Source organism: Rhipicephalus microplus, chromosome 4 (genome assembly GCF_043290135.1).
Source record: "Rhipicephalus microplus isolate Deutch F79 chromosome 4, USDA_Rmic, whole genome shotgun sequence".
In the NCBI taxonomy this organism is placed as follows: Eukaryota; Metazoa; Arthropoda; class Arachnida; order Ixodida; family Ixodidae; genus Rhipicephalus; species Rhipicephalus microplus.
The window spans coordinates 57,462,981-57,489,336 of NC_134703.1; the positions used below are offsets into that span (position 1 = coordinate 57,462,981).

Here is a 26,356-nt window from a genome sequence, read left to right on the forward strand (position 1 = left end):
GATTTCTGCTTAGTACTCTCATTAGAACTCGACCGCGGGGCACAGAAACGTCGTTTAGGTCACGTACAAGCCTCGTGGAGAGTTTTATTTCTGCTTCGTATGGATGAACGATTCGGGGAGAATTTTTTTTTTCCTTCGACTTGGCGATTGACCTCGCGGCTCGGACCGGACCCAGCGGTGAGCGCAGTTAGTGTACGTAGGCACTCGTGAGTGGCAGAGGTGGCGAGTGCCCGTCCGAGTGTGCGGCAAGGCAAGCAGGAAGGCAGGCCCTGCACGAAAATCCGCGAGCTCGAAGCGAAATAAAACATAGAGAATGTGATGACCCCGGCAACCCTGTTGGCGCGTAGTGATGGATGAGAGGAAATTGCAGACCATCCTGAAAGGGCGAAGAGGGTAAAAAAAGTAGGGAAGGACTAAAGAGATGAATAAAAGACGTACACACACACACACACACACACACACACACACACACACACACACACACACACACACACACACACACACACACACATATATATATATATATATATATATATATATATATATATATATATATATATATATATATATATATATATATAGAGAGAGAGAGAGAGAGAGAGAGAGAGAGAGATTGACTTTGGGCTGAACGTCGGTCGCCCCCCCCCCAACTCCCCCCTCTATTTTTTCAACAAGCCCGCAAGTAGGAGTGTTTCAGAGAGCACCCCCTCCTTTTTAACCCCTCCTTCCCCGCTGTCTTCCTCTCCCACCCATCAGGGCCTCGTGCCACTCCTGTCGTCACTTCCGCCACTTCTAACTTCCGGTGTGTCGGTACGCCGCCGGCTCGAGAGGGGCTTCTTTCGAAGGCCCGGGCAAGGATGTGTGCCTCGTGTCTGCCTTGAAAGGCGCTGTTTACTTTGCGTCCACGCCAGTGATGGTCAGAGAGTTTTCCTGCACCGTGCTTCCCTTAGCGCACTTTCCATCTTTACTTGCTTTAGGTTTTTTTTTTCTTTTTCTTGCTTGCCAACGCTTCACCGTTTTTGCTTGTTTGTTTGTTCGCTCATTCTCGGGCTCTTATTTTCATTTTGCCCGCTCTGACTCCAAGTGCATCTTCTTTATTAAAGGGCGGGAAGTATGCTGCGGAAGCTACAGCACAGTGTGCATGTGAGAAAGGCGACGAAACAGATGCAAGATGGGCACGAGGCGAAAAACTTGCGTTCACTATAAACCTCCACTTGTATTATTATGTAAATTTGTTTCTTTCGTCATCATCTACTAAGGGAAACTCTTTTTGTCGGGCCAATAGCGTCTTCCGTTTTCGTTTTTGCTTTTCATACCCTCTTTGCAACTTTTTTTTCGCTACTTTTGCTTTCTTATTGAAGTATTCAACGCCTGTACTTTGGTTTATGAACGAACTACTAAGCATACAAATGCTTTCGGAAGTTAGTCGAGAGCGTTCGCTCATAAGTAGAATAGCCGTGGGCGTTAACGTAACTATGATGCCTTCGATATGCTACGTGAATGATAGTATTTCACGACAATGTAAGACCAATGCCCGTGTGTTGCTCCGAGCTACATCGTTGTCAAGTTTGCCTGCCAACTGCTGACAAGTGCCTCTAGTCCTCACGAGGTCTTAAGCTTTGGATTTAACTGTGGTCGTAAAAACTGTTTGCGCTACAGAGCAGAAATAATCTCGTTCATTGAAGCAAATACCTTCAAGCGAGAGCTAGTGCAACGCAAAGAATAAAAAGGGAAAAAAATGTTTTGACAGCGTGGAGTCGGAGTTCTGATAAATGCAAAAAAAACACCGTGATAGAAAGAGTGATAGAGTGTTCAGGGAACTTATCTGTAAAGCGAAGGTTTGTGCTGGCTGGTGTTTCGTTCCTCAAGCCCCCTCGCTTCCGGCAACCCTTTTTGGTTTTGCGCTCTATTAATGTATTAACTTAGGTAGCTAATTGTTCAGTTTCGCGTCTCAAAAACCCGCAATATGAGTATCAGCTCATGGAAAGTTGCCTAGCAGACATTTAACGATGTACCAAAACGTACACGTAAGCTATGAACATATGATTGCGATCTCAAGTCGCAACCATATGCGCAACCGAGCCATACCTGTTTCTCAGAACGGGATTCGGGCGATGGAACGCCGCAGATTCAATTGACAAATAAGCTGGCAACCAGCACACTTTCCTTCTGCTCAAGCCGCACAGCTGTCCTCGCAGTGGATTTCAGCTCTGCTGGCGCTGAGTTCAGTTAATTTGATTGATGATTGATATGTGGGGTTTAACTTCCCGAAACCACGATATGATTAGGAGAGACGCCGTAGTGGTGGGCTCCGGAAATTTCGACCAACTGAGGTTCTTTAGCGTGCACCCAAATCTGAGCACACAGGCCTACAACATTCCCGCCTCCATCAGAAATGCAGCCGCCGCAGCCGGGTTTTGATCTCGCTACCTACAGGTCAGCAACTGAGCACCTTAGCCCCTAGACCACCGCGGCGGGGTTGCTTAGTTAATTTGGGGCGTCGTATTCAAAGACGATTACCTTTGAGATATCTATCACTTGTAATGCGCGCTGATTGGAAGGTTGGAGAGTAGAGAGTAAGTTGCCGCATTAGTCATTGCACTAGCAGAATTTAGTGGCAGGAAAAGTGGCACTGCCGCTGAAAGCGGTAGCCCCGGAAGACCGTCCCTGTTTGAAAACTGAGTTTAAGGTCAATATTTTAAAATAAAAAAACACAAAAAACCAACTGATATCACTGCATCAGCTATACCCTTTCCTTACAATAGAAACCCATATATATATTTATTCACTATTCACATACAGTTATTTGAAAGCATTGCAATTCCTAAAAATGCTCGAAAAATCTCGGCGAGCTTCACCGCGTTCTGTCGGCCTCCGTATTTATTTATTTATTATTTACAATACCGCTAGCCCTTGCGGGCTGTATTTTTCAATGCTCTCAAACCGGTGGGCTCACAGCAAGCCCAGGCGAGCGTAGAGGCTGCGGTCGACAGTTATCCGGCTCTTCTCTCCTGGGTATAGTAAACTAGAAGAATCTGTCTTATTTCACTATACTCCCAGGACAACGTTCGTCTTGTGATTACAGTGTAGCAGCGACTGCACGTGGGTAGTCCGCGGATTAGTTGTCTGCGCCCAAGACAAATCTGGATTTGTCCGTCGTCTAAGCAGCGAATGGCTTAATGTGGTTGAATTTAGTGACACGCCATGCAATGTGACCGCATCCAGGCAACCGAAGAGCGCATTGGAAACGGTCGCGCTCAAAGATTTCTTTTTTTTTTCGTCTTATAATGTGGAATTACGATTATACCCACCTTATCATTCATTCATACAACCACTCGCTTTTTCACTTATCTCATTCATTTAGGCAGCTCGCCAATTATACTGCTCCCTTGATGACATCGCTCGCTAGTCATTTCGATATATCTTGACCACACTCAATCTAAATATGCGGTCATACGGATCCAATATACATCCTTCTGTTAGGGTTTGTCGATGTTTCTATACAGCGTTAGGCATGATACTTTTCGTGACCTCATACTGGTGATCCAACTCATACGCTGACTCACCCATATTTTGATTCAACTCACTCAGTGACTCGCTATGCTCACATCTAAGCACAGCTGCCCAACACACTCAATCACTTTATCGCGCCCTCGCTCACTCAGAATGGCCGCAAATTTAACGATTACAAAAAAAAAAGGCGGTATCGCGTCATCCATTACTAGTTTCCATCGTCATCTCTGCAATGCTTCTCTCGGGTGCGCAAAGCTCTCGGAGCGATTTTCCGCACCGAGTGAAATCGCTTTTCAGCGGCGGCGCAGAAACCTGGCTTTGGAGGCGAGCTAACAGCTGCAGCGTGGCCGCGTGCTGCTGCGTTGCGGCGGAACGAGTGAGCATGGCTGCCGCCGCCAGTGGGAGGCCGCCCGCACTCGCTCGCAGCCGAAACCAGCGGGTCATTTTACTACGCCAAGCTCCCGGCCGGCCATAAAGGGGTGCACTGTTCAACCAACCCTGCAGGCTCCCTTTTAGCCGCCTACGGGGAGTCGCCGCGGCTCCTCATTTGCATAAAGTTCGCTCGCTTCGGCATGGTTCTGCTCCGAGCCTCCTCATTTCTCCCGTTCTCCTTTGCTGAGAACGCTCGACTATTTTTCTGTACGCACTTTCTCATAACTTCCAGCCCCCGAAAATGCCTCCCTTTGCCGAAGGCCCCGCAGTCGTGTCGAGAAGATGAAAAAAAGAGCCTCGGTTTCAAGGGAAGGTTGTGAACGATGCATGAGTGGCAATTCCTAAATTGTAGAATTCACCATCCGGACACACAAATGCGTGCGCGAGAAGGAAGAAAGGAAAATGGGAGCAAAAGAACGGCAGGGAGGTTAACCAGCCTATAGGAAGCCGGTTTGCTACCCTGCGCATGGGAAGGGGATGGGGGAGACGAAAGATAGAGAGCAGAGAGAGAAGAGAGTTAAACACAGCACATTCGGCAGCCCACGCGCGCACACTCAGTCGTAGTCCAGTCTTGCCTTTCGCGGTGTGTGACATTGCTGTTACAGCCCCGCCGTGGTGGTCTAGGGGCTAAGGTATTCGGCTGCTGACCCGTAGGTCGCGGGTTCAAATCCCGGCTGCGGCGGCTGCATTTCCGATGGAGGCGGAAATTTTGTAGGCCCGTGTGCTCAGATTTTGGTGCACGTTAAAGCACCCCAGGTGGTCGAAATTTCCGGAGCCCTCCACTACGGCGTCTCTCATAATCATATGGCGGTTTTGGGACGTTAAACTGCACAAATCAATCAATCATTGCTGTTACAGCCGCTTGTTCAAGTCCGTGTCGCGTGTGCGAAAAGATGGGTTTTACACGCACACCTTTCGGCAATGTGTAGGGGGCTACGCGAACCTAACGTAAACTTACATTTAACATCACAAGTACCATATCGGCTATCGTGAACGAACCTTAGAGCGTTCGTGAATGATGTGCGTTTGTCGTTTTTGACTCCTGAAAACGTTTCACTGGAAGTAGTTACAAGGCACACATTTCCACGAAATAGCCTCCTATTGTTGAGGTCGACCAGATTTAAAGCTTGACACTAATCCGTTTCATCTGGTAACTACAGTACTGACCGATTTAAATGCGACATAAAGAGAAAGAAACAAAGAAACAAAAGCGGAAGGCGGGTGTTTAACCCGACGCTATGGGGTGGCGGCAATAACAAGTTGAGTGACAAGTGTATACATATATATATATATATATATATATATATATATATATATATATATATATATATATATATATATATATATATATATATATATAAGGGAAAGAATTTTATATTTAAGGGCTCGTTTTTCCGTGTTTTAACACAATGTTAATGTATTCTAACAGACAATAATGCCAAAGAAAGTATAGGGGAGGTGATTAGACCGAATCGTAAGGTCAATGTGAAGAAAAAAAAGTGGGTGAAGAGATAACTTGCCGTGGGCTGGAACCTGGAACTGAACCTGTGACCTTCGAATAACGCAGGTTTGGTTCCTGGCCACGGCAAGTTATCTCTTCACCCACTTTTTTTTCTTCACATTGACCTTACGATTCGGTCTAATCACCTCCCCTATACTTTCTTCGGCATTATTGTCTGTTAAGTTTCATTATATATATATATATATTGACACACCTCGATGGGCGCATGAAGAGGAAGAGGTAGAAGCGGTCTGGCTCACGAGCAGCTCGGTCGCCGGTTTCTGGCTCTGAGCTGTACCGATCTCAACCATTTTCCTGTAAATAAACGCGTTCCTTCGTCACAGTTGTGGTGGAAGGTGCTGGGTAAGCCAGCTACTGTCAAGCGAGACCGGAGAGCAGCCGTCTACTAACGACGGAACCGCAAGAGCACGAGCTTCGCCGCAGCCGTCGACTAGCGGGCTTGCCACCACTACCTCAAGATATGAACTTGGACGGAGACATCCAGCAGCCGGTCGCGAGGGCGCCGTCTTTCCACTACCGAGAGCCACGCACATTTACAGGGAAACCTGGCGATGACGTTGAAGAATGGCTCAGCCACTATCAACGGGTGAGCCGAGCCAATGGCTGGAATGCGGCCAGCCAGTTGTCCCACGTGGGTCTATTTCTCGATGGCAGTGCTTTAGTGTGGTTCGAGAATCACGAAGACACCTTGACAACATGGGACCAGTTTATGGAGGAGATCAAGAAGTGCTTTGGCGACCCTGCGACGAAGAAGAAACGTGCAGAGCAAATGTTGTCGCAGAGAGCTCAAGCTTGTGGTGAGACATGCAGAACCTACATTGAGGAGGTACTGAAACTGTGCAAATGTGTGGACACCAACATGACGGAAGAGGACAAGGTGGGCCACATTCTCAAAGGAATTGCGGAAGACGTCTACCACTTCCTTATCGGCAAGGAGAGTCTTGAGTCTGTGGCCGATGTGATTGGGCACTGCCGAACGTTTGAGGCCCTGAAGACTCGCCGCATCACTACGAAGTTCGGACGCCTTGCCAATGTTACGACCGTCGCCACTGTCGATGTGTGCCAAGACTCCGTGCCTACCGACCTTTCGTCAACGATTCGCCTCATTGTACGTGAGGAACTTCGTCGTCACCTTTACGCGCCCTTGAACGCCCGAGAACCACCGTGCGATACACCGTCCACAAGTATCAATGCTACGAGTTTCGAGGAGCGCAGCTATTCCAACCGCGGCCCTCAGCTAAGGGCTCCACCACCGGCGTCTTCTTATGTAGAGCCGCCTCATGCTCCCCACAGTCGTTACGGCTACAACAGCCATCCACCTCCTTTTGCGTCTCAGTGGGAACAGAGCGCCGCGTACCCTCAACATCCAGCGACGTTCCCTATGCCCCGTGAACGGCCCGTCTGCTACCAGTGCGGTGTTCGTGGACATATCGCCCGATTTTGCCCAATGCGACGTAATCCACGTTCGACATTCCCTCAGAGATCCGCGACGTTTGCACAACGAAGCCAACGGCCTGACTACACCTACTGGCCCCCCAACCCAACTGACGAGCGGCACGCCTACCAGCCGATCAACCGGAGTGATTCGCCCGGATCTGTGCGCAGCTTAACGCCGCCCACCACCCGTCCACCTCGGTCACCATCTCCACGGCGCCGGTCACGAATGTCGTCTCCGCCACCGGGAAACTAGCCAGCGCGGCCGACGGAGGTGAGGTCGCTGGACGTACCGATTTTCATCAAAGAATGCCTCCACCAGTTTCTATGCTTCAGAATAAGGTTCAGGTACTTGTTGACGACGTTCCCACGATGGCATTGATAGACACTGGCGCAAGTGTTTCCGTGATGAGTTTAGTTTTTAAGCAACGACTGGGCCGTAAGGTTATGTTTCACTGGGACAAACCTGCCACATTTCGGGCAGTGAGCGGCGCATTCTTGCGTCCTGTCGGCGTCTGCACTGCGTCTGTTAGTGTTGCCGGTAAAACGTTCAAGGCGGAATTCACAGTACTGGCTCAATCAACGCATGACGTTATACTTGGCATAGACTTTTTGCGAGAGTGTCGTGCGACCGTGGATTGTGGAGCAGGTGAGGTTCTGTTGTCTACCCTCGCCCAGCAGCCTGATTGTGAGAAAGGTAACCTCACTGTAGCTAAGGATGTACTTCTGCCAGCGTGGTCCACGGCCAGCGTACAAGTGACCACTTCGGAAACCAACTCGAGTTTGAATTCACGTGACATAGTGATTGAGCCATTGCCTGTAGCTTGTCTCAAGAAAAACATCTTTGTACCACGGTGCATTGTATCTCTCGCAAACGAGACGGCTCAATTATGGGTGATAAACAGCTCACCCGAGTCGGTTGTACTACCGGCTGGTATGCGCCTTGCCCTGTTCGAAAAGCAGAGCAGCACCTGCATTGGAGCTTTAAGCGATCTTGAAAGGGCGGGTCCGGAAACTTCTGGTATGGAAGCTGAATTTTCAAAAATGGTTAGCAAGTCCATTTCCTCACAGAAGCGCAAAGACCTGGTTGCACTGCTGGCGAGACATGCTAAAGTATTTGATTTTGCACGGACGGTGCCTAGGGCTCAGATACCGACCACGCGCGCTCGTCACAAGATCGATACTGGCTCTGCTCATCCTCTCCGACAAAAGCCCTATCGCGTGTCCGTGTCCGAACGCAAAGTTATTGCTGAACAAGTTGGCGAGATGCTAGCCACTGGTGTAATTCAAGAATCGTCAAGTCCGTGGGCTGCACCTGTTATTTTGGTAAAGAAAAAAGACGGGTCCTGGAGGTTCTGTGTTGATTATCGGCGTCTCAATTCTATAACCAAGAAGGACGTGTACCCCCTCCCCCGCATTGATGACGTAATTGACTGCCTTCATTCAGCTTCCTACTTTTCTTCGGTAGACTTGCGATCCGGGTATTGGCAGATTCCCATGGATCCAGTTGATAAAGAGAAGACGGCTTTTGTAACGCCAGACGGTCTATTTGAATTTAATGTTATGCCGTTCGGCTTGTGTAATGCTCCGGCAACATTTGAACGCTATATGGATACCGTCTTGAGAGGCCTTAAATGGGAAATTTGTTTATGTTACCTGGACGATGTGGTTATTTTTGGACGAACTTTTGAAGAACATAATCATCGCCTTGACGTTGTTCTAACATGTTTGGAGAAAGCCGCCTTGACACTGAACTCAAAAAAATGTCGTTTCGGTGAACGGCAAACACTGGTTTTAGGACACCTTGTGGACAAAGCTGGTGTTAGGCCGGACCCGCAGAAAGTGGACGCCGTCAGCAAGTTTAAGCAGCCACAGTCTATCCGCGAGCTACGAAGCTTTCTGGGCCTATGCTCTTATTTTCGCCGCTTTGTACCTAATTTTGCTGAAAAGGCCCAGCCACTGACTGACTTGCTGCGCAAGGACGTCCCTTTCCACTGGACACCAAATTGTGAGTCAGCGTTTAAGCAACTAAAGTTCGCTCTCACTTCCGGGCCAATACTATGCCACTTCGATCCCTCTGCTTCCACGGAAATCCACACCGATGCCAGTGGAGTTGGTCTCGGCGCGGTGCTTATTCAACGACACAACAATGCTGAACACGTCGTCGCCTATGCAAGCCGGTCCCTGAGCAAGGCAGAGCGTAATTATACGGTTACCGAATTGGAGTGCCTCGCCGTCGTTTTCGCCGTACACAAGTTTCGCCCCTACATCTACGGTCGTCGTTTCTCAGTCATCACCGATCATCACTCTCTTTGCTGGTTGGTGAGCCTACGTGATCCATCTGGTCGACTTGCGCGATGGGCCATACGGTTACAAGAATTTGACTTCACGGTCCGCTACAAGAGCGGTAATCGCCACGCAGACGCTGACTGCCTGTCACGGCTTCCTCTACCAACGACCGAGTGTGAAGCTGATAATTTTGACGATTTTATCACAGCTATTGACTCTCATTTTCCTGACATCGCGGCTTTCCGGACAGCACAGCACGAGGATCATTGCTTAGATCACCTGTTTGCCTCCGCGAATGACCCGGCCAGTTCAAGCTCTTTTGTAGTCCATGACGCCGTCCTTTACAAGAAGAATTATTCTGGCCAAGGCGCCCGTCTGCTTCTGGTAGTTCCACGCGCTCTACGTCCCCAAATTTTTCGGTTCTGCCATGACAACGCAACCAGTGGGCACATGGGCTTCGCCAGAACGTTTCATCGCATCCAGCAAAGGTTTTACTGGCCCAAGATGCGACGCGACACAGAAAAATACGTAGCGGGTTGCGAACAATGTCAACGTCACAAGCGTCCCACGACTACATCACCCGGACCTCTCCATCCCGTACCACCTCCTAGCTCTCCCTTCGAGATTGTTGGTGTCGACCTTCTAGGTCCGTTTCCGCGGTCAGCCAGTGCCAATCGATGGGTCATCGTGTGCGTCGACCACCTGACGCGCTACGCAGAAACTGCGGCTATACCTACTGCAACAGCCTTTCACGTGTCGCAGTTTATGCTTCGGCATATCATTCTCCGTCATGGCCCTCCACGAGTCGTCATTAGCGACCGGGGACGTCAGTTCGTCGCTGACGTCGTTGAAGAGATCCTACGCCTGTCTGCCAGCCAATTCCGCCACGCAACCCCGTATCACCCCCAGACGAATGGCCTCGTAGAGCGGACCAACAGGACGCTAACGAACATGTTGTCAATTTATGTTGATGCCAAGCACAAAAACTGGGACGAAGTACTGCCCTATATCACATACGCCTACAACACCGCGAAACACGAGACAACAGGGTACGCGCCCTTTTTCCTGCTCTACGCCCGCTCCCCTCGCAGTTGCCTCGACACCATTCTGCCTTTTACGTTAGATGTGGAAACATCGGTTGCCGAGTCACTATGCCGCGCTGAAGAAGCCCGTCGCGTCGCACGCCTTCGAACCATTGCATCTCAACAGCGCTCCAAGACCCGGTACGACGCCCACCATCACTCCGTTGCCTACACAAAGGGTGACCTGGTGTGGTTGTGGACACCTGTCCGCAAACGTGGTTTATGCCAAAAGTTTCTGGCCCACTACTCTGGACCATTTGTCGTCATTGACCGTCTCAGTGACGTCACATACGTCATCTCCGGCGTCACCAGCAATGGTCGGCGCTCTAGCAAGACACAGCTGACACACGTCGCGCGCCTCAAGCCATATCACCACCAACCTTCCTATTGACTCGCCCAGTGGGCATCGTCTGCGAACGGGGGAAATGACACACCTCGATGGGCGCATGAAGAGGAAGAGGTAGAAGCGGTCTGGCTCACGAGCAGCTCGGTCGCCGGTTTCTGGCTCTGAGCTGTACCGATCTCAACCATTTTCCTGTAAATAAACGCGTTCCTTCGTCACAATATATATATATATATATATATATATATATATATATATATATATATATATATATATATATATGTGTGTGTGTGTGTGTGTGTGTGTGTGTGTGTGTGTGTGTGTGTGTGTGTGTGTGTGTGTGTGTGTGTGTGTGTGTGTGTGTGTGTGTGTGTGTGTGTGTGTGTGTGTGTGTGTGTGTGTGTTAGTAAAGACAAGACAAACACGCACGCACGAAAACATTCAAGTCTGAGTCGGGAATGGTATATTAAACGGATGCGATATTGCTACATCATGTATCGACGAATCTAGTCTCTGAAGCTAATTTTGGTTCAGATCTACGCCTTCGAGTCAAAATTACGCAGATATGTCTCGAAACGAAAGTATGTGCTTTTTTTCGTGTTTCGATTTCTCAGTACTGCCCAAGCTGAAAAAAAACAATAAAGAGAAGCAAGATGAGAGGCCGGCCCAAGAAAATTTGTTTTGAATTATTGTCTGGGTGGTTGCTTCCCACCAGGTGGTTTGACGACTACACAGACACGAATAGTTAGGCGGGTATTTCAGAGCACCACGCACGGACGAGACATCCAGTAAAACCATCGGAGCAGAGAATGCCCGTCGTTTGAATAGTGTTTGCACCGGTCAGTGACCTGTAACATGTATTGTCGTTATAACAGCTCAATGTTGATGTATGCCTCATTTGTTTCCTTAAGTGATGCGCTTCTCCTGACAACGTGTAGCCACATCGTAACAACGTTGACTTCTTTATACAAAGAAAAATGTAATCTCATTCTAAGACTTCGACGAAGGAAAAATGAAAAAAAAAAGCACAAAGCATCACCACCTTCTCGCATTATGTCAAACCTGAAAAAAAAATATGGGGAATAAATGAACGCCGAAACGCTAGTGGCTGCGGCGCAGCTATGCCGCAAGTTTACGTCCTTCTTCAGCACGCAACAGATGTTTACTACCACGTTTTCCGAGGAGGCGACGACACTCTATGTATTTGCAATTTTCGTTCCCGAATAAAAACGAAGGGAAGAAAACCGCGATTGACTGGAGAGGACATGCAACGGCTTGGAACTGTGGCCCGCACTCTCTGCCATTTAGCTTATGCTCCCTTTTTTTCCAAAGCCCCGCTTTCCTCGAGATCGCAACCACAGCTTTATTTTATTTTATTTTATAATTTTTTATGTTTTGCGCACGTTCTCATGCTCGCTTCCTTCTTCTTTTTCTTTTTTTTCCTTCCTGTTTCATTTCTCACCATCAGTTTCGTCAAAAGTTTCGATCATACCTCCCCCCTTCACTCACACACATACACGGGCCGTTTGTTTCTTGTTTCGCGAAAATTTCGGTAACGCATTTTGCACTGGCCAGCGACTTGCGAGAACTGCTTGTCCTGTTTTTGTACGGTTTTTTTTTTTTACTGCTCGCTCGTTTCTCTTAAATTTTCTTGCCATTTTTTATGCGTTTGTCGCGATCCCCTTCCCGCTTCCTGTCCGTTAGTAGTGCCGAAGCCAATTCGCATGCCGTCATTGGCGAAGTGGAAAGCAGTTGTAAAAGGCGCGAATAAAAAAATAAATAAATTAGATATACAACTACAAATGGCACGATTTAGGGAAGAAAGAAGTGTGAAGAGAGGGAAGGTAAAGGGCTACGCGCTTTGGGTTATCCTAATAAAATAAATGGCAAAAAATAACATCACAAAAAAGACAGCATAAAAAGAAATCATTCGAGTCTTCTTCCTTCCATCATGCAGGCCCTCTATCTCCAACCTCTGCCGTTTCTTCACTTTGAAGAACCATTTTTATCGCCCGCTTCTCGACGAAACAAGGAGGCGTGAAAAGGAAGCTGCCTAAAAAGAGTACCCCCAAAAAAGAGTGATACGGGGAGAAGAAAGCGTCAAAAACAAGAGGATATAGGGAAGTACGGGAAACAAAAGGAAAGCGAAACACAAATGCGCATCGGCAAGGCGACTGAGTGAAGCCGTAGTATGGAGGGGAGGGTGTGGATGGTTGGGAGAGTGGAGCGAGCACGGCACGGCGGGGGTGTCGGAGTGATTGCGAGGTGGGGAGACTTTTACCCCATAAAATGAGGCGCGAGCACTCGGCCACGATAACGAAGGAGGCGGGGAAGAAACAGCAGCAACGGCTGCGGGGCTATGACTTCGTCTCGGCCGCGAAGAGAGCGGCCGGACAAGGCTTGCCGCTGGTGCTGCTGCTGAGAGGAATACGAAAATAAGCGCACAGCGGCTCCCGCCGTCGTCCTTTTAGTGCCTTTAAGGACGGGGGTGGGAACGCCGGGCTTCGGCGCGCTAATCAAATAATTTGTACGGGTATATATAGAACGCGAGGAAGCCAGCATCTCACTCCTTTTTCTCCTGTTTCTTTTCCCTCCCTTACGCTTTTCCGAAGGTTCTGTTGTTTGAGCTTGGGTTGCTGCACCGGAGCACAGCGGGTGAGAAGAGTGTTGAGGGGGAAAAGGGGAAAAAATGAGGGTTAACGGGGAAAGAAAGGGTTAACGGCATGCCCGCAGCTTCACGATAGATCAAATGTTTTTTTTTTACTCTTTTTTTGTATAGCGATGAAGTTTTGGCCCATTCGGATGCGCTTCCACGTGCTGGGAAGGGGTTCGACTGAAATTGAGGGAGTGCGACGGAAAGAAAGGGCCGGCGATTTAACGAGACTAATCTGCTAGAAATATAGGAAGCGTCATTGAGCAAAGGATGTGGACAGGCCTGCCCGAAATAAAGCCACCGAACGGGCTGGCGAACGATCAATACGGCAGGCGCCATCTCCCGGTCGTTTATCGTACTGCGTGCGGCGTAAATATTAGATCGACTCCCGCAAACGGCAGCCCCTCGCCGCGGCGCAATCGAGCATGAGCCGTCGGGGACGGGCACTCACTCGTCGGCTCGGGCACCACTGTATATCGGGTTGCGTAGGCGTTCGCTGGGGAAGCGCAAAAAGGCCGTACGCTTCATAGTTTCGGTTTTCCGAGTGCGCGAGCTCTTGTGTTTTCTTTGTTTACGCTATCACTCCTATAGTGAATGCTACCGGGTGCAGCATGACGCCACGAAAATGGGGGCGTGTCTGTGCCGGCGGAATGAAGGAGCCACTTCCCGTTTCTACTGCGTGACTCGGCCGAGTGAGAGCGTTTGTATAGGTTGACTTAAACAAGTGTGCTATTCTAGACACTGTCTGATTCCGCCATACTGTCAAATTTCGTAATGGCGACATTTTAAGCCAATCAGAGAGGTCGTAGCAGCTGACTTGGCCAATTAGCATCGATCAATGGCGAAAACTGACAACATTGTCTGGAGTTCGACAGTGTTCAGAATAGCACCCCAAGTTACGAGTCACAGAATAAGCCGCTCGCAGGAGTTCTATACCCTAGTCTGGCGTGTTCCCTTTGAGTACAGTGCAAAGCACGCGTGCATTCATACATCGCACAGTACACGCGTGCTTCCAGCATTTCGCTTCTGTCAAAACGCGACCGCCGCGAACGGGATCGAACCCGTGACCTTCGGGTCAGCAGATGTTTCAGAGCTCGTTATACATGCAAACGTTGAGTGGTGTTGCTGTCGGTCATCGCTACTTGCGAAAATGAGGTGACAAAACGAGAGAGAGAGAGAACATAGGGAGAAAGGCAGAGAGGTTAACTAGGGCTGAGCCCCGGTAGGCTACCCTGCACTGGGGAAGGGGAGAGGGGAAAGAAACGTTATAAAGAAGGAGAGAAAAGGTCACTAAGTAGGCCGACGCGTAACAGTTTCAAGGCAGAACTGCTCTATGGGGATTGCGCAATTTTAAGGAGAGCCAAATATCCGTTCACACTGCCACACGTGCGATGTTCGACGTTCTTTTTTTTTCCTGAGAAATTTGGGGCTAATGGGGGGAAAAGTCGCATCACTACAGCTTGACAAGACTTCATACCCTACAAAGTTCAGCAGCGTAATTAGCCTGCTTACAAAAAATGATTGGGTTAAAAAACATACTTTAAGTGAATGCATTTTGACTTAAAAGAATGAAAAATGTTGCAGAAACTTCAAAAAACGCGAAAGCTTTTTTTTTTCATTTCGTGCATCAATATACATATTGCGATATACTTCCACGCACTTTTCTTATTCTCACTTTTGTTTGATTCGCTTTCCCCCCACAAAGCCTTGGTCAGAAATGCTCAGTGCAAACTGCAACTCATTGTGTGAGAAGGTTCACGATCATTGTAGATCCTTCTGTGTAGATTACCCGCAAGACGCGAACCCTCTAGATTATTCCAGAGCTTGCGCAAAGACCAATGGTAAGGCTGGAATATTCAACGACACGTGTATAAATGCCGCGGCACTTCGCCGCTATCAGTGTCAGTGTCTTATTGACTTTATTTTTATGTGCCCATCTGTCCGGCCCAATAAACAAATTCACCTGAACACCCGGTCTGCTACCTTCGTCAGTGTCACGACCCCGTGACAATACAATGATATATAAATAAAAAACACTTCGCAATTAAAAGTCGTCACCCAAACGACAGAAGAGATGCAATAAGACCAATAAAAACTGTAAATGCAAGAAATATGTGCTCAAAGAAACCCACACTCAAAACGACAAAACTAAATATTGTTGTTGATTGATCGGTTGTTTAGGTTTAACGTCCCAAAACCACCATATGATTATGAGAGACGCATATGATTATGAGAGACCACATGGGGCTCTTTAACGTGCACACAAATATGAGCACATGACACTACAACATTTTCGGTTTTATCGGAAATGCAGCCGCCGCAGCCGGGATTCGATCCCACGACTTGCGGGTCAACAGCCGAGTTCCTTAGCTGCTAGACCACGTCGGCGGTGCAATGAGTAACATTGCACAATTATTGGTAAACGATACTATAATTAAATTCCTTTGACTGAAAACTAAACAAAATTTACTTATCAGAGCAGCAAACAAATTTTAGCATACAAAATATTATAGTGTTTTGAATCCACTTGAATGACAACAGCCTATTGAACGCGACTGGACTGATCGTCCATATCGCTTCGCCACTTTTTCAGCAAAGCACGCTGCACGTGGTTTAATCATCCACGTGAGTTCCACGCATCCGCTTTATCAAGTTTGCGTGATAAACATAGCGGTGTTCATTCGCCCGATAGCGTAGTCGCACATGTTCGGTACGCCCCTTTCAACCCGTTCACATGATTTCCGAAGACAGGGCTCTCGCTCTCCGTGCAGCGATGCATGATCTGGATATGTAGAAACAGTAATGTTCTTGGCTGTGCGTTATGAAACCCAATATTGTGAGAATTAATCCTCAACCATCCGCTGCGATATATGCCACTGACATATTTAAATTTATTCCTACCAACCGAAAGAACACTTCTTAGTCCACTTTAATTCTTTTTAAATTTTTTGATTATGGCTATTACACCAGTCTTAAAAAAACTAAGTATGTCCCCTACGCTTTCTTGTCATTAATTGTCTGTTGGTATCATTCGTTACTGCTATCTTGTATAACGTGCCATATGACATTTATCCTTTCTTGCGTGTATAGAAGTCAGTCTTGCTGCTTTTTACTTGCATAGTTTCTACTAACTCATTTCTCGATCCCCCATTAGGACCGGTTAGATACGTTCAATTAATCGTTTAATTATTAATTAGTATTTCTCTCAGAACACATTGCTCATTTATGAACGCTGATAAGTGCGTTTCAATGCATTCTGCCGGTGATTCATTGCAGTTGGGTTTAATGTATTTTATAGTTATGGCATCGTACACACAGCGATGATTTCATATATTATTCATCTCGTTGCTCACTTCCGCAGGATGAACAAGGGAAGTGCGTCACAGGCAGGGCTCCTCATCTTCGAGTGGACACAATTTCCTGCAGGCAAGGACTAGCACTGAGAGTGGGCTGCGCGAACATATATAGCCGAAACCACCGGAGTTTTCTTTCAGGTATGTTCACAATTCCTGCAATATTAAATGTTGGGTTTCACGGCCCTAGACTATACGATGTGATTACGAGGGATGCCATATTGTAAAGGACTCTAGAAAGTTGCACCATCTGAGGCCCTTTAGCTTGTATCTAAATTCAAGTACACGTGAATCGAGCATATTGCTTGCTCTGAAATGCAGCCGCCGTGGCAGGGAGCCCGTCCCGCGACCTTCGGGTTAACGATCGAGTGCCAAAATTACTAGAACAGGGGCAAATGCAGAATTTTCTTGTGGGAGTTTAAGGGGGTAGGGGGCCTCTTTGATTTGAAGACGCGGCCGGTCAGACGCATGTTCATTCATGACAAAAAAAATTCTGGGGGGCGGGGGGGGGGGGGGCACGGGCTGGCGACGCCGTAGCACTAGAACATCGTGGTGGTGTTAAGTCGGTAGCTTTAAAGAACCCAGTTTGCGGAAATTTTGACGTCGGCGTCGTTGGTTCTGAGCGAAAAAGTGTGCGTTGTCCGAGGGCGAAAATTCAAAACGAATTCAAGTAAAATGAATTATAAAAAGTTATTTGACTCGAGTCGGAATCGAAGCCACAAATTCTGCGTGGAAAGCAGGTTATCTACCAGAAAGTCATGCCCTTGCTCAAAATTGCTGCGAAAAAGAAAAGAAAAAGACTGTCGTCAGTGTTATGTAACACCATGGTATGTAATGCCAAAGAGTGTAATTAACGCGTGTAATATGGCGCAGCATCAACGTAAAATCACACCAGGTGTCAGAGCGTAAGAACTGAGCAACGAGAAGTTTGTTTGAAGGACCATAAATTGCAGGACACATAGAGATAATTAGTTATTACTATCAATGATAGCACGAACAACTTGTGCAGCTGCACAGGTATATACGCTAAGCCTTACGAACGCGTAGTATGTATATCACCGACCGACTCGCGATAAAAAAAAATAATGTCGTAGTGGGCATGCATTTCGCAAACATACTTTCAGTAGGCATTATAAGATACCTTTTTGTTTAGCTTGCATACACAGAAAATACAAACTCACAGAGAATATCGGGAGGTCACAGGCTGACTACTGCCACCTGGAGGAACACAAAGTCTGCCTGCTTTTTCGGGAAGGGTAGGAAAGGAAGGCAGCGCGGGAAAAAAAAAACGAGAGAGAAGAAGAAAAAAACAAAAAAAAACACGTAAACACGATTGAACAGTCGCATGAAAAAAAAAAATGTCCATAAACGCGAGGCCAAATCGGTTTCCTTTAAGAAAGATAGCAAAGCTCTGTGGGCCTGGCTACGCCTATAGACGCACATCCTCCCAGAAACGTGCAATCGTCAAGGGTCACGCATCCAAGTCCAGTAAGCCCATATTCCTACGTGAGAAGTGCTCGCTGCGCAATGAATGTAGGACATGTGTTTTCTATAGTGTCTCACAGCATTCCCACGACGAACGTAATGGAGTGTCCACACGTTCATGACGATATAATCGTTCGCGTCCTAATATATAGAACCAAGTCTTGAAAGAGTCAATTTACAGGCACACATACGTACGTTTTCTTGTATCACTATTTAAGCGTCCACGGAAAAAGGAAGCCAGGTTTGCGAATAAGAAGGCGATGCAAACATAGTCCCATTACGCTTTCGCGTTCCACACTTGGAGGCTAAGCTGAGGTGTCTTCCAAGTTTTTTTTTTTTTTTTAATTTTCACGCAACCAGTTGCAGTCTTTGTAAGGCATTTCGTACGCAAGAACTATTCGTGAGAGCAGGCACTCGCCACTGAATGTTTCATTCGCTTCATTACTTTCTGTCTTAGCACCTTAAGCATTTACAATTGGAGGTATAGAGCAGTCTGCATCGCCAGCCGAAAATAGATAGCTCAGTATACGTGCAGCGCTCACATCAACGAGAACAAAGGAAACATTTGAGAAGTACACGCGCTTTCTCTCAACCTCCTTTTTTTCTTTAATAACGTGCCTACATATGCGTGCACAGCGAGATCAGTGAATGGTCAGGAAGACGCCACAATAGATACATTGTTCTGGCGACTGCGCGATTAGCTATTACTTTTTTTGCTTACTGTATATCAATGCGAGGCTATCATTTGCCGGTTATCACACTTTACACACGTGCTATTAAGGCACCTAAACTCAACGTCACTCGGGTCGGTAGACGACATATTAACGCACCAATCACCATGAATCCGTAACAACTAGCTCAGCTTACTATTTCAATGAAGACAACTGGTCAAATTTAACATTTTGCCTTTCGAATTTTTCTCTTTTATGTTCAGGTATAAAAAGTAGTAGTCCATTGACGTTTCTACGCAGTGTTGTGAGTATTCTGCCTTACATAGATAACACAAGAAGAGGCAGAGAGAGAGAGAGAGAGCAGTGAATAACTTATGGCAGCCATCGAAGTAATCTGGCAGTGCTTCTGAAAAACTCAACTTCAGTGAACCGATCCCTGTTGGCCGCTGTCTCACGCTGCCATCCCTTGGTCGAGAAAACATCCCCGAACGACGATTAAGCGAGAAGCCCGCCGAGCATTCGAGCAAAGCTGCAACGTATTAAATAAAAAGGAGCGCCGGGCATGGTCAGTGTTGGAGTACGTTGAAAAATCCGGTCTTTCTTCGACAGAGACCCAGCCAACCACAAGTAAACCGCCGGCTGGCTCGCTTCAAAATCTACGGTCCTGCTCTTCTTCGCTTACCGCGACGTTAAGCTTATTGGTTCGGCGGGCACAGCGTAGAAGATAATCCTGTCCAGACTTCCTTCCTGGCTCGGCGTAGATTAAATAAGGGATTTACAGAACGGCCGCAGTGGAGAGCCAGACTCAAACACACGTGTACAACGAAAAAGTAACGATTCGTCTATATCTTCGTCGCTCTTTTTTTTTTAATGCCAACGTCTCGAAACATTTGATAGGCGTGCGCGCTGCGAGATAACGGGAAAATGACAATAAGCTTCGTTTTTTTTTTTTTCATCGCGCGCTTCCGCTACGACACTAACAAATCCTTTTGCGTTTCTTGCCGCTTGTCCCGACTCATTCGGTTTTCAAGTGCAGCGGAAGACATTCGAGTGGACTGCTTTTCGTTACAATTTTAACGCGAAAGGGATCGCTTTTCGATCGGGAGTCAGCGAGCTCAGTCGGCATCATACCCTCACCCTCCCACGCCCCACATACTCTCTTTCTCTGCTTTGTTGGAATAAGCTGTGGCGATCATATGACGCTTTAACGACTACACGACTCGCCATCGTTCGTTCCGGCTTCGGCTGGCTCGCATCGGCTTCGCGGCTTGCTTTTCACAAAGGAGAGGAGGCAAGAAGACTGGCACGAACACATAGACCCGTTCTTGTACTACCTAATATAAACGAAAAATAGAAAAATGGGAGCAACGAACTACATGGTGCTGTGGTCTCGTGGAAGCAGCGGTATATAACAAAGCTACGGTGAACATCTCACGCTTAGAATGAAGGTCCCGCTGCAGGCTCTCGCTAGCCAGCAGCCGGGCCCCGGGCACAAGCGCGGCCACGCCGGCGTGATTTCTACGAAAACCTCTCTCTTCGATCGATTTGACTCCGTACACACAGCAGAAGCAGCAGCAACAGCGGGCTGTTTTCTGACCGTTCATCCGACGCAGTTCTCTTTCAATCGGCCCGTCTGCTGCTTGGGAGTATGTGAGTATGTGTGTGTGTGTTTCCACTTTCGCCTCTCACGCTTGGATTCGCGTTCAGTGCCTTTACCGCCTGTTGTGTATGTCCGCGTGTATTTGTCAAGTCACGTTTGATTTTCATTGCTTTCTTTTTTTCCCGCCCACTTCCGCCTTCCTCGATTGGCTGGTCCTCTCTTCGCGTATACCCTTCGGTGTCCTAGCCAACTGAAATTTCCCCGCTCTTTCTGCCCGATCTTTTGGTTTGTCTCTATGGTAAAGGCTTTTTTTTTTTCTTTAATATTTACTGCAAGGTACAACCAAAGCGCTGGCGGTGAAGAGGATGGCGTGGTAGGAGGCACGGGAGACCGCCATGCGTTCCCGGTTCGCTAAAGGCCGAACATTCTATAGGCGGAGAAAAAGGAAGAAAGCTGGGGAGGCCCTGTCGATGTTTCCGAAGAGGGAAGCTCGAGGTAGAGACGGGAAGATGCGACGAATTGGACCTCCAATTTATTGGCATGCTGCCCGGCTGCCTCGGCGCTTGCCTCCTAGAGTACTTGTCTTCCTCGGCTCCCTATTTCTTTCGTTACATCTTTACCTCATTTGCTTTCCTTTCGAGTACCCCCAGTTGTTCCTTTGTGTGCCTTCCTGCAGCGCCACGCTTTCCGTACGCAACCTTTCTATGCGTGCTGCCTTAACTATGCCCGTATTCAGCGAGTGTTCTCTTCGTTTTCTTTTTTTTTCTCTTTTTATCGTTATCTGGCCTGGTATTCCCGCGCTTATCTTTTTTCCCTCTCCGGAGTCTCGAGCCGACGTGACCTCTCGTCTGAACTCCTTAAATATACGCTGTTAAAGCTGTATAAACTTTTACGCTTGCAAAACGCTTGTCTCGTTATCGTTCTAACTAAACGTTTTGTTGCTGCTCCAAACTATTTTTTGTCTACCGTTTCCGACGTGTTCATTTGTAGCTACTCTGAAAAAACCGGGTACGGTTCGTGCCCGCACCAGCTCGAAGAGTATCTGGTATTTTGTACTCATCTTACATCCCCGAGTGTGCTCGTGATTGTGTGTACCTTCTCATCTTTCTGCAACCTCTTTTCTCCCCTTTATCCCTTCCCCAGTGCAGGGTAGCAAACCGGATGTGCGTCTGGTTAACCGCCCTGCCTTTCCTTGCATCTTTATCTCTCTCTCTCTCTGTACTCATCTTAGAGTAAAGTTAATGATTCTATGCAATAGCCAAAAAAATTTATCAACAATTGTTCTCAGTAATAATACCTCGGTGTTTTACGTGCCAAAAGCACGTTTACGCACGATAACATTGCACAAGTCACGGCGTCTGTTTAGCGTTTCACCTCCGTCGAAATGCGATCGCCGCGTGAGGAATCGAACACACGACCTTCGAGTCTGCAGCCGAGCACCGTAACCATTTTAAGGGCAGACAAAAAAATCGTTGTCGTTTCGGCAGATCTATCTCAAAGCAATAGGCTTTAGAAAGCGCAGTAGGATTTTTTTTTTTGAACATTGAGAAGACTATAGGTTGCAGAAAATTTAGAGAAAGTTGAAAAATTCCTAATGACAGCAGAACATATAGCTCGCTCACTGCGGAAGCTAGGTGGCTGTGGCGACAGGCTGCAAACTTCGGGAACACCAGCTTAATCACGCAATGGTGGCCGCTTGTTTAAAACGTGCGGATTTTTTCAAACCCTTAGTTACAATGTTCACTAAACGCCTTTTGATTATGAGCCGCAACTCTTGTCTCTTCGCTATTTTCACTTATCACATTTACACGCAACTTTCCCCATATGATATAGCTTATGTTGTTGAATTTGACACAGCAGCGTTGCGTCGTAACGTGAAATATATCACTCTGATTTCGTAAGTAATGTTGCATATTCAAAAACTTTCAAATGTTAACAAACAGAAACGATTTCTTTCGCATGTGTTAATTACTCTCTTGCGATATCAAAAACACCATGTGCACGCTTGCTGCGAAAGACACTTGGTAAGCATCAAATGCGAAAAAAAAAATGTGAGGCGTGACGTCACCTCAATGTTTCCCCACCAGTCGTCGTGACGTCCTACATGCGTCTGCTAACGCCTACTTCCTAATTGGTAAAAATTGAGTACAGCCGCGTCCACGCTTGTGTGGCGCGCGATCAGGTAGTTTTCGCTTTGCCGGGCGACACCTTTGCCGGGCGACGCGGGGTGTGTCAGGAGCATGATCAGCCTAGCAGTTATGATGACCCCTTCAGAGCCCGCAATTGCCGAAAGGCGTTTCCCCGCAGATCAAAAGCCACCATGCTCGCGCACTCTACAGAGACGTGGACGCGGTTGTGCATTGTCTTCCGATGAAACTATTGATTTCTGATGGATCGAGCAAGCTTCAGAAAATTTCGTTCAGTACGTGGGGACAAAGGACGAAATAAAGCACTTCGAAATCCACGACGCTCCGATTGGAGATATATCACCAGACAACTTTAAAGTGAAACATTTAACATATACTTTCTCAGCGGCTATTACACTTATGGTGGCGAAATTAACAAAACTAGAGTTTTTAGAGTGCAATTTACCAGTCTAAATGAATTTATTGCTTCACATTGGTGCTTCTTTGAGCAGAGTGATTCGTGTTAACACTGTTTCTCTCTTGCGCAGGACATGGCGCACCAACCACCACTGTGCGTGAGGAAAGCGACTATACGGGCGCCTCCGACGAGACGTCGTCACTGGCGAGCAACTCTTTGGGGAGACCAGCGAGGCCACACCTCCGCGCCACGTCCGCATCTCTATTGCTGCCGGATGCGACTCGATAACGTCCTGACCCGACGCCTCATCGTGCTATCCGGGCTAGACTCAGGAAACGGGCGCGGGACGGAGTGCGGCCTCCGACGAAGCGGCGGCTTCTCGCCTTTCGCGAAGGCGTCATGACGACAGCCCTTTCTTCCCTCCCTCTCTCTCTCTCTTGTCTGTCGGTAATTAACACGGCACTACCGGCCACATTGCCAACCGGACAAGAGAATAGGAGAGAACGAGAAGGAGAGAAGCGCGATCCTCCAATCTGCCATGTTCTCTCTCTCTCTCTCTGTACGTTAACTTTTGTTTTCCCGCGCAACAATCCATGCACCCCCCCCCTTTTTTTTTCTTTGTTCCAGGCGAATTGTACAGGCGAGCGACCAATGACGAGGCCTCAGGCCCGCTCCAGCGGTCGGCCCACGCGTTGCTTTCCGGAAACGGAAGCGTCTGTCTCAACACGGCATCGACCGGATTCAACTTCCGTTTCCACGTTTCCTTATCATTCGACTGTCCAGACTGCTGTTTTCCGAGGCCTGGACGGAGAACTGATAAGGGCTTGTGGTGACATTACTCAACGGTTTTGAAGAGGAGACAGCCACGGACCGGCGAAGCGCAAGCTCCGACGTAACTGCGCGTTCCCGCGCTTTCCTGCGTGCCTCTCCCCACCAGTCCCACTCATTCCGTCACCCCCGAACCTCCTCGCCATCCTTTTTGGCTCTGTCTGCTCCATCCTTGTTCTCAGAGGGCGACACATTCTCTCTTTTTTTTGTGTGTGTGTGGAGTCATTTTAAAGCCCGCTCTCATTGTTGGCAAAACACCCGTTGATTACATAGCGCTCCCCTCCCCTTACCCTTTACCCTCCACTCCTTTTGTCTCTTATCAACACCTCGTGCGGTGCCGCCAGCTGCGTAACGTCCCGCGGCTCCGGCTAGATTTTTCGACCAAGAAGCGAATCAATGAGACCGTGGCGGTTTAGAAAAGCTTGAGTATATACGCCGATTGAACATTGAATGGTCGGACGCTATCTATCGCTCAGGCACAGAAAAAAAATATGACCGTAGTGACAGCAACACACACACACACACACACACACACACACACACACACACATGTATATATATATATATATATATATATATATATATATATATATATATATATATATATATATATATATATATATATATATATATATTGTGAAGTATCTTGACGCCATTACCTCAAAATCGAACGTCAAGTGCATGCTTTGAAGTCGCGGTAGTCATTCCCCGCCGAAGGACCATGGTGGTAAAGCATTATACGAGCTGTCGAGTTGCGGCAGTAGCACACTGCATAATATCATCGATGAACAACCTTAATATCTCAGCGTAAAAGGCATATACCGGTTTCTCGTGCTTTCACGCATAAAGCACATATATACGCCATATAGTGAATGGGGTGGATGACCGCGGTGGTAGATCAGTTCGTAGCGCATCGGATGCGTTATCCGAAGGGCGCAGGTTCGCTCCCTGCCCTCAACAAGTTATCTTTTGGTCCACTGTTGTCTCTTCACATTACAATAACTACTCATAACGTCTCTTACACTTTCCTTGGCACGGTTGTCTATTAGATCTCATTAATGTTGTGTCTAACAAGGAAAAGCGAGCCTTTTAATGTACACTGTCGTCCTTTATGAAAGGGAACACGCGAGCGCGTGGCCTGCGCTGAGCGTCAGCTGCCGACAGCACCATCAACCGACACCAAAAGAAAATGCGTTTGCTTTCAGCGTCATCTGTTGCCAAAAAAAGTAATAACGGGTTATTCCGGTAGACAAGCGCTGCTAGATTGCACTCCCTCTTTGCTCAGGCCTGCAGTGCGTAGTCCACTGCCAACATATCAAACGTTGTGGGCAACCACGGCACAAGCTGCAGTGATCGCCTGATATCGCTCGCCGCGCGAGCGGTGAGGGAACGTAATCTAGCAGCGCTTATCTACTGGCCATGACTCGTTATCTTGCTTGGCCATAGATGGCACCAAAAGCGAACGTGTTTCCTTTTGCTGTCAGTTGATGGTGCTGTAAGCAGCCGCCGCCGAGCGCAGGCCATGCGTTCGCGTGTTCCCTTTCATAGACGACAGTGTACACTTCTTTCTTTCACGGGAGTGAAGAAGAAAAAAAAGCGGGTTTAAATAGAGCAATAGTATTGCCTCCCTTGCAGACTTAGGTCAAAGCTTTTTTATCGAGTTAGCTTCAACCTCTTTTCTCCCCTTCATCCCTTCCCCAGTGCAGGGTAGCAAACCGGATGTGCGTCTGGTTAACCTCCCTGCCTTTCCTTGCATCTTTATCTCTCTCCCTCTCGTTTCATCGTTGCCACGAAGGCATGTAGGCCAAGGCGCTGCGTCCCCACTTGAATCACTGTGTTATTCAGTGGAGCAGAATTAATTGCGTGGTCATACGAGCCCATCACTCTCGCCTCTCCTCGCTAAATGCGTGCAATTAAAACATCCCTCGTTGCAATCCGGTACAGCGGTAACGTGCATCCCTCGCTGCAGAAAAGCGAACTTTATGCCTGTGTCTGCGCTGTTACCCATTACACCATTGCTTGCTGCAGTCTATAGCGCTGCCATGTGTGCTGCGCTCACTGGTGCGTTGCTCGTCGCGTCAGTTCGGGCATTCTGGTCAGTCATATTTTTGTACTTTCCCGCAACGCCATGATTATTTTTTTAATGCAAAACACATTCCCTTGATTAGCACAGCGAATTGAAGGTGAACGCATGCTCGCGCGAGTGAAGTCAAGGCGTAGCCATACGTATGTACAACACCGGACAAAGATGAAGAAGTACAATTGTTGAAACATTCCAGTGCCAAAATCTGGCCAAGAACTCGATGCGCTAACCAAGACAGCGGAGGCCCATGCCTGTTCAGGTGGAACAGAACACCTGTGAACATGATGATGAAGCAGAATAATTCAGCCTCGTTGACAAGCCACAAGAGGGTTCTTCATTTCGACATTCGATACCAGGTGCCGCTCGGACGCAGAGGGAAAATGCTGCACGGAACGCATACGGCGCAGTCTTGACTAAGCGCTTTTTGCTGACGCGTCGAAGCTTGTCAGTGTGTTTAATCTTGTGCTGCGGGCACACACGCTTGGATATGTGCGCGAATCGCTAATCGGTGCGACGTTATGCCA

General features: G+C 47.9%; 1 protein-coding gene across 1 annotated transcript in view; it reads left to right on the plus strand.

Moving 5' to 3' along the window:
- The window catches only part of LOC142814281 (uncharacterized), a 40,260-nt gene extending 15,958 nt beyond the window's left edge, over positions 1–24,302 (plus strand). The window contains exons 2-3 of the mRNA XM_075892801.1: positions 16,630–16,762; positions 23,052–24,302. Coding sequence (XP_075748916.1) covers positions 16,630–16,762; positions 23,052–23,209 — 291 coding nt within the window. The 3' untranslated portion in view covers positions 23,210–24,302. The remainder of the gene's footprint in view (positions 1–16,629; positions 16,763–23,051) is intronic.
- The last annotated feature ends 2,054 nt before the right edge of the window (positions 24,303–26,356 follow it).